Here is a 9,013-nt window from a genome sequence, read left to right on the forward strand (position 1 = left end):
GCCTGTAATCCAAGCACTTTGGAGGGCAAGGCGGGCGGATCACCTGAGGTCGGGAGTTCAAGACCAGCCTAACCAACAGGTGAAACCCTGTCTTTAAAAAAAAAAAAAAAAAAAAAAAAAGAAATCATAGTTCACTGCAGCCTCTCAGGGCTCAGGTGATCCTTCTACCTCAGGCTCAGCTGGGACCACAGGTGTGCACCACTGAATCTGGCCAACTTTTTCATATTTTTGTAGAGATGAGGTTTTGCCATGTTGCCCAGGCTGATCTCAAATACCTGGACTCAAGCAATCCAGCCAGCTTGGCCTCCAAAGTACTGAGATTATCAGCCTGAGCCGCTGCACCAGACCTGGGTTTTGTTTTTTTGTCTTTAATTTAATTTAGAGATGGGGTCTTGCTCTGTCACCCAGGCTGGAGTACAGTGGTACGATCATAGCTCAGTGTAGCCTCCACTTTCTGGGCTCAAGTGATCCTCCCGCCTCAGCCTCCCCTAAACTCAGCTGATTTTTATGCAGTCTTGCTCTGTTGCCCAGGCTGGAGTGCAGTGGTGCAATCTCGGCTCACTGCAGCCTCCACCTCCCAGGCTAAAGCAGTTTTCCCGCCTCAGTCTCCCAGGTAGCTGGAATTTCAGTCACCCGCCACCATGTCTGGCTAATTACTTATATATCTATATTTAGTAGAGACGGGGTTTCACCATGTTGGCCAGTCTGGTCTTGAACTCCTTACCTTGTGATCTGCTCCCCTCCTACCCCAAGGACAATCCTCGGCCTCACACCCTTTCCCCATCTCTTTTCCAGGCCCAACCGCCTGCTCATTCTCCATGGCTTCCTGGACGAAAACGTGCACTTTTTCCACACAAACTTCCTCGTCTCCCAACTGATCCGAGCAGGGAAACCTTACCAGCTGCAGGTGGGTGGCTCCTTGGGGCTTTGCCTATCCCCAGGAGCTGACAGAGCCTTGAGGGTGGGGGGTGGGGGGTGGGAGGGGAGCGCTTCCCACTGTGATCAGCAGCTCCCTGGGGCATCTGGGGCTCCCAGACCCCCACCCCACTGCCCCATGCGCCCGCCCGCCCTCCCAGCTCCAGGGATCATTCATCATCAGTCCTGTCTGGACAGCTCAGGGTTCCCCCTGCCATTGGTGCTGAGAGCACGAGGTCGAGGTCAGTTGACTGCCACACCCGCCGCAGCTCTGGATTTAGAGGAGGGAGGAACCCTTACCGAAACTGTCCCGCAGAGGGGTTTTATTTGAAACTGAGAAATTGCGTAGGAGAAACCGCTGAGTACTGAAGGCCCTAGCAGGCTCCTTACCAAGGGGCTGGGGCCCAAGAGCTCCCCCAGGAGAGAGCCGTGAATGGTACCAGAGTGAGTGGTGCCAGCCAGGCTTGGGGGACCCAGCGGGAGGGGAGTAGGGGCATAGGTGGAGCCTTGGCAGCCATGTGGGACTCAGCCAAGGTGGGCAGGGCCTCAATGGAGAGGAGGGTGGGTCTTCTGGAGAGGGACGGGGGCCTCAGTAGTGTGGTGGGCGGGGCCTCAATGGGGAGGAGGGTGGGTTTTCTGCAGAGGGCCTCAGTAGTATGGTGGGCGGGGCTTCTGCGCTAAGGGGAGGGCATGGGTGATGGGCGGGGCCTCAATGAGGAGGAGGGTGGGGCTTCTGCAGAGGAACGGGGCCTCAGTAGTATGGTGGGTGGGGCTTCTGCAGTAAATGGATTGGGCTCCGTGGGGAGAGGGGCCTCAGTGGTGAAGAGGGTAGGGCTCCATGGGGGAACAGGGCCTCAGTGTTGAGGAGAGTGGGGCTTCTGCTAAAGGGGAGCGGGGCCTCGTAAGGAGGGTGGGGCTTCTGCTATAGAGGGGCAGGGCCTCGGTGGGGGCGGGGCTTCGGCTGGATTTCCACCTGAGGGTGATGGGAGGTGTCTGTCCCAGGCTTGCCATCCCAGGCATAGAGTTGGGCGGCTTGCCGTTTGACCCATATTTCTCTGGCTGCCCTGTGGAGAGCTTATGGGGGACAGTAGGGCGTGGCCCATCGTTCCTGCGGGACATGCGCGAGGTATTTTGGGGGCAAAAGGGCCAGGTTTGGTGACCTGTGGACTGCAGACAGTCTCTGCTCCCTGGGCCCCTCGGCATGCTCTGTCCTGTGGAGAGCGTCCTGTTGCCATTCAACAGAGCAGGGAAACGGCGTCGCAGAGCATGCGGGAGGCAGACAGCCTTGTGGAGTGATGAGCTGATCTCTTGGCAGTGTCCCCACCGCCATCCCACATCCCAGCCAGCCCCGGGGTGACGTCAGGTGGGCTGGAATGGAACTTCAGATGTCTCCTCCCAACGTGAGACCCAAGCCCACTGCCCTCCCAAGGGCCCGGTAGCTGGGACAGCATTCACCCTTGCACCTCGTTTCTCCGTCTTTGAAATGGACATGATAACTCCGCCTCCTCTGAGCTGCTGGGGCCCAACGAGTTCTGTCAGAAAAGCATTCACGCCGGGTGCAGTGGCTCACACCTGTAATCCCAGCACTTCGGCAGGCTCAGGCGGGTAGATCACTTGAGACCAGCCCTGACCAACATGGCAAAACCCCGTCTCTACTAAAAATACAAAAATTAGCCAGGTGTGGTGGCATGCACCTGTAGTCCCAGCTACTCGGGAGACTGAGGCAGATGAATGCTTGAATCTGGGAGGCAGAGGTTGCAGTGAACTAAGGTCGCTCCACTGTACTCCAGCCTGGGCAACAGAGTCAGATTCCATCTCAGAAAAGAAAAGCATTCAGCACACAGGGTGGGCCCAGGGTCCTGTCTTGCTGCCTCCTCATGAGGAAGTGCAGGCTGAAATGAGACAGGCTGTCAGGGTGGGAACATGGCAATGTGTGGGATGGATGGAGTGCTCCTTACATTCTATTTCAAAGAACCCAAAACTTATGGGCTGGGTAGCTGGTGGCCCCAGACCCTGTTTGGGTACAAATCACATTTGTCACATGCGGGGTCTTGGGCTTGGTCTGGAAGCTCAGTGCGGAGCCAGACAGACTCTACCTCTGCTCTCTCAGCCCAAGAGGAAGAAGTAACCAGGCAGCTGGGACCCAGGGTGGCGTGAAGGCAAGGGTACAGCATGTGCAGACAGCTGGTGGCAAGGGCAACAGAGGGGCCTTGGAGTGCCTGGGGCAGCAGGACCTGGAAGCTGGTCTTGATGTCAGACTGGCAAGTCTTTGCAGAGGTCTAGGCTGGGGATGGTGCCCTCAAACTCATGATTCATCCAGGGATGGATTAAAGATGGCAAGGGTAGAGGAGGGGAGACCAGTGGGCGGCTTGGTGCATTCTCAGGGTGATGGGCACGGGTGGTGTCGAGGAGCCTGGAGAGGAGGGAATGGTTCAGAAACCCATCTCACTGGCAGGAGGTGGTGTAGAATGGGCCACTTGACCCTGCTGCTGGCCAGCCCTAGAGTTCTTTGTGGAGAACCTGGGGCAATTTTCACATCTTAGTCCCATCAGCCCCTAGGGGGCAGTGGGGAGCTATAGGGGTTGCCCAAAAGTGCCTCGAGAGCCCTCCCCCATGGCCAGAGGCAGGACCTGCACCCCCGTGTGGATCCATCCCAGGGCCTGGTGTTGGCTGGGCCAGGTCTCAGGAGCCTGGGGAGTTCCATGTCGCTGCCTGCCTCTTGGCTTGATCACCCTTGAGTGCTAAGAGAACGCAGAAAACACTTCAGGATCCTCAGAGGCAGCTGTCCTAAGGCCCAGAGCTTGTCACATGCCTTTTGGTAAAGTGGAAATGGCTCAAGACCAGGGCACTAGATGTCCCTGAGGCTTGAAGCCTCAGCCACCTCCACAGAGATGAGCCGGTCGCACGTCAGCAGGTTTGGGAGAAAGAGGCACATGGTTTCTTCCTAAATCTTCCATCTGTGCAGGTGCACACTGCAAGGCGTTTTGTAAACTGTGTCTTACCAAACCTTCCCAAAGAGTCTGTGAGGTCCAGATTTACCCCATATTTGAGAGGGGCCCAGAGTTACCCTGCAAGTCAGCAGCCAGGGTAGGATTCAAACCCAGGTCTGTGGGCCTCAGGGCACCTGCGCCTTCCAGATGCCCTGAGCCAGAATGAGGGAGGAGCCTGGACAGCGGCGGTCCGGCCACGCCCCCCAGCCCTGCCTCCTGTCTCCCTGCAGATCTACCCCAACGAGAGACACAGTATTCGCTGCCCTGAGTCGGGCGAGCACTATGAAGTCACGCTGCTGCACTTTCTACAGGAATACCTCTGAGCCTGCCTGCCGGGAGCCACATCACAGCACAAGTGGGCAGCCTCCGCCGGGGACCAGGCGGGAGGGGCTGAGTGGCCCGCGGGCCCCAGTGAGGCGCCTCGTCCTGCCCCGCGCTGGCCAGCCCCGAGGAGCTGCTGCCTTCACCGCCCCAACGCCTTTTATCCTTTTTTAAATGCTCCTGGGTTTTATGTCGCTGCTTCTTGGTTGCCGAGACAGAGAGATGGTGGCCTCGGGCCAGCCCTTCCTCTCCCTGCCTTCTGGGAGGAGGGGATCACATGCTGATGGGCACTAGAGGCCAGAAGAGACACAGGAGCGGGGTACCCTCCACCCGGGGCTCCCTGTGGCCTCTCAGTCCCCTGGCCCACCCAGCCATGGTCCCCAGCACCCAAGCATGCAATTGCCTGTCCCCCCCGCGCCAGCCTCCCCCTCTTCATGTTTGTGTTTTGTTTGAGGGGATATTTTTCATAATTAATTAAAAGACAGGCCGGGCACTGTGGCTCATGCCTGTAATCCCAACACTTTGGGAGGCTGAGACGGGCGGATCACCTGAGGTCGGGAGTTTGAGACCAGCCTGACCAACATGGAGAAACCCCATCTCTACTAAAAATACAAAAAATATGCCAGGTGTGGTGGTACACACCTGTAGTCCCAGCTACTCGGGAGGCTGAGGCAGGAGAATCGCTTGAACCCGGGAGGCCGAGGTTGCGGTGAGCTGAGATCGTGCCACTGCACTCCAGCCTGGGCAACGAGCGAAACTCAGTCTCAAAAAAAAAAAAAAAAGACAGAAAGCAAGAGGTGCCTAAATCTAGACTCGGGGTCCACACCAGGCAGCGGGGTTGCAACCTGGCACCTGGTGAGCTCCGTTTCTTCCCAAGCCCGAGCAAAGGGTCGTGCGGACTCCACAGGAGCGGCCAGGGCCCGGGGGAGGTGGGGGCACCACCTGCGGACCGCCCTCCCGTCCCCAGGCGTTCAGGCAGGCACTGAAATGCACCAAGCTTCCGCACTCTGCTGGTCAGTGGCGGCTGTCCCCTCCCCAGCCCAGCCGCCCGGCCACAGGTGTCTGCCTGGCCCGTACACACCGGGGGTTCCGGGGTTGGGAGCTGAACCATCCCCACCTCAGGGTTATATTTCCCCCTCTCCTTCCCTCCCCGCCAAGAGCTCTGCCAGGGGCGGGCAAAAAAAAAGTAAAAAGAAAAAAAAAAAAAAAAAGAGAAACACCTCTACATATTATGGAAAGAAAATATTTTTGTCAATTCTTATTCTTTTATAATTATGCGTGGAAGAAGTAGACACATTAAACGATTCCAAATGGAAACGTGTCACCTGCCTGAGGTTCCTTCCAAGTCCTGGGGCTCCTGAGTGGGAGGGGGCTTCCAGGGGGCAACAGATAAGACATGGCAGAAGGGCACTGCCATCTCCGTGGACTGCTGGGGTGCTGGGGCTGCCTGGGCACCCGCGCAGGAGAGTCGTCATGCCCTGATCAGACTGACCCAAAGAGGACAACAGCCCCACCTGCCTGATGAGGTCAGTTCTGTCCTCCCTGGTCTAGGAAGGTCAGCTGGTCTCCGGGGATTCAGCACTGGCTGTCTTGTGTGGCCTGGTCTGCCCCCTGCTCCGGCTCCCAAGAGCAACAGCACGGTCCAAATGGCAGCGTCCTCCATGTTGGATCCTCACCTGGCCCATGCCTCCTTTTCTACCTGAGACTCTGCACCCTGAGGACCATGACAGGCCTAGACCTTCTTCACATCTGTCCCAATAGCCAAGACACCCAGGGAAACCCTGTTGGCCACACTCAGGGCATTTGGGCTCTGTCATTCCTTTCCCCTTTCCAACGGAGTCTCACTCTGTCGCCCAGGCTGGAGTGCAGTAGCACGACCTCGGCTCACTGCAACTTCCACCTCCTGAGTTCAAGCAATTCTCCTGCCTCCGCCTCCCGAGTAGCTGGGACTACAGGCACGCACCACCACACCCGGCTAGTTTTTGGTATTTTTAATAGAGACAGGGTTTCACCATGTTGGCCAGGCTGGTGTTGAACTCCTGACTTCAGGTGATCTTCCTGCCTTGGCCTCCCAAAGTGCTGGGATTACAGGCGTGAGCCACTGCGCCCGGCCTGGGCTTTATTTCTAACAACAGGGATGGACTGACCTGCTCGATCCACTTTCCCCATCCTTTGGAATTTTTCACTTTAAAAAAAAAAGGCTTAAAAAAAATACGAGGCCGGGCATGGTGGCTCACACCTGTAATCTCAGCACCTTTAGATGCCGAGGCGGGTGGTTTGCTTCGGTCCGGGAGCTGGAGACCAGCCTGGGCAACATGGCCAAACCCTGCCTCGACAGAAACAAAAACTGGGGTGGGAGGGTGGTGAAGAAGCAAAACAACAACAGAAAAAACTTAGCTGGTGCAGCGTGTGCTTGTAGCCCTAGCTACTCAGGAGGCTGAGGCGGCAGGATCACTGGAGCCTGGGGAGGTCGAGGCAGCAGTGAGCTGTGTTCACACCACTGCACAACAGCCTCAGAGGCAGAGTAAGACCCTGGTATTTAAAAAAAAAAAAAAGGAAGTATAAAAAATTTAAAACTCTCAGTACAGAAGGGTATTTAGGAGACTTAGGCACAGTGGCATCAACCTGTAATCCCAGCAAATCAGGAGGCCACGGCATTGGAGGCCAGAGTCAAAAAAAAAAAAACGGCTGGGTGTGGTGTCTCACAGCTGTAATCCCAGTTCTTTGGGAGGCCGAGGCCAACAGATCACTTGAACCCAGAAGTTTGAGACCAACCTGGGCAACGTGGTGAAACCCCATCTCTACTAAGAATTGAAAACTTGGCCAGGCAAGGTGGTACACGCCTGTAGTCCCAGCTACAGGCAGCAGGCTGTGGGGGGAGGGTCGCTTCAGCCCCAGAGGCGGAGGAGGTTGCAGTGAGCTGAGGTTTCTCCAACCTGGGCAACAGAGTGAGACACTGTCTCACACATGCACACACACAAAAAAGAAAAGGTGACCAAGTACCAGTGGCTCACACCTAGAATGCCAGCACTTTGGGAGGCCAAGGTGGGTGAATCATTTCAGATCAGGAGTTCAAGACTAGCCACAGCAACATGGCATAAACCCCATCAGTACCAAAAAAAAATCAGCTGGGTGTAGTGCATGCCTATAGTCCCAGCTACTTGGGAGGCTGAGGATCACCTGAGCCCAGGAGGTCTAGGCCATAGGGAGCTGAGGCTACGCCACTGCCCTCCAGCCTGGGCGACACAGCAAGACCCTGTCTTTTAAACAAATCTGATATTCCTGTGATCAGATCTTTTCCTTTAGGACAGACAGATTTCATATCATGATTAGTGGAAGCTGTGGAATAACCTGCTTTTTTTTTGTTCCTTTAGAAACAGGATCTCCTCTGTCACCCACGCTAGAGTGCAGTGTCGTGATCTCCACGCACTGCAGCCCCTGTTTCCAGGGCTCAAGTGATCCTCTGGCCTCAGCCTCCCAAGTAGCTGGGACTATAGGCACAAGCCATCAGGCCCAGCTAATGTTTCTGTATTTTTTGTAGAGACGGTGTCCGTGTTACCCAGGCGGTTTTTAAACTCCTGAGCTCAAAGTGATCTACCCACCATGGCGTCCCAAAGTGCTGGGGCCAGCCGTGTTTCTATTTTAATCCCTGCAGTATGATGATTTGTGGTGGATGGGAGAAACTTGAGGCTGAAAGCTTTCTGCAAAGAAACACGCATACACAGACACACAGACACACACAGAGACACAGACACAGAGACACACATACACAGACAGACACACAGACCCACATACAGACAGACACACAGATACACACACACAGATAACACACACGCACACAACCTGCCTGGGTCCAGTAGGAGACTCCCAGCTCCCAGCAGCTCACAACTGAAACTCCCTGTTAGCAGCAGAGCTCGGCCACACACAATCCTACCTGGTGACAGGCTGGAAGTTGAATGCCGTAGTGAGGTAATCGGGGACTCCATTAGTGGAACGACACTGCGTCAATCACCCAAGGACCAGGGCCGGCTACGCTGTGCTCATCCAGTTTATGGAGACAGTGTCTAATGGGTCCGGAACAGACAGCATGAAGATCCTTATTTATGGACGGCGTCTCACTCTGTTGCTAGGCTGGAGTGCAGTGGCGCAATCTTGGCTCAACTGCAATCTCCACCTCCCGGGTTCCAGCGATTCTCCTGCCTCAGCATCCCAAGTAGCTGGGATTACAGGTGGGCGCCACCATGGCCAGCTAACTTTTTATATTTTTAGTAGAGATGGGGTTTCACCATGTTGGCCAGGATGGTCTTGATCTCTTGACCTCGTGACCCACCTGCCTCGGCCTCCCAAAGTGCTGGGATTACAGGTGTGAGCCACCACGCCAAGCCTATTTATTTATTGATTAAGACGTTGTCTTGCTTTGTCGCCCAGGCTGGAGTACAGTGGCAAGATATCGGCTCACTGCAGCCTCCACCTCCCAGATTCAAGAGATTCTCCTGCCTCAGCCTCCCAAGTAGCTGGGATTACAGGTGTCCACCACCATACCCAGCTATCTTTTTAAGAACATATATATATGTATGTATATATACAAGTGGGGTCTCACTATGTTGCCCAGGCTGGTCTAGAACTCCTGAGGTCTGGAAAAAAAAAGTCTATGGCCGTACCACCCTGAATCTCGTCTGATCTCAGAAGTTCAGCAGGGTCGGGCCTGCTTAGTACTTGGATGGGAAACCACCTGGGAATACTGGGTGCTGTAGGCATCTTTTTTTTTTTTTTTTGAGACGGAGTTT

At 55.4% G+C, this 9,013-nt stretch overlaps 1 protein-coding gene across 4 annotated transcripts in view; it reads left to right on the top strand.

The window, feature by feature from the left end:
- DPP9 (dipeptidyl peptidase 9) overlaps window positions 1-5,547 on the top strand; it is a 53,558-nt gene extending 48,011 nt beyond the window's left edge. For all 4 annotated transcript variants that reach the window (XR_004260947.1, XM_032252187.1, XM_032252188.1 and 1 more), the window contains 2 exons: window positions 796-907; window positions 4,136-5,547. Coding sequence is in view for 3 of the 4 variants with exons in the window: in XM_032252187.1 (XP_032108078.1) it covers window positions 796-907; window positions 4,136-4,228 (205 nt within the window). In the remaining variant the exon portion in view is untranslated. The remainder of the gene's footprint in view (window positions 1-795; window positions 908-4,135) is intronic.
- The last annotated feature ends 3,466 nt before the right edge of the window (window positions 5,548-9,013 follow it).

This window comes from Sapajus apella, unplaced genomic scaffold, assembly GCF_009761245.1.
Source record: "Sapajus apella isolate SASKATOON/1434 unplaced genomic scaffold, GSC_monkey_1.0 scaffold77, whole genome shotgun sequence".
Lineage (NCBI taxonomy): Eukaryota > Metazoa > Chordata > Mammalia > Primates > Cebidae > Sapajus > Sapajus apella.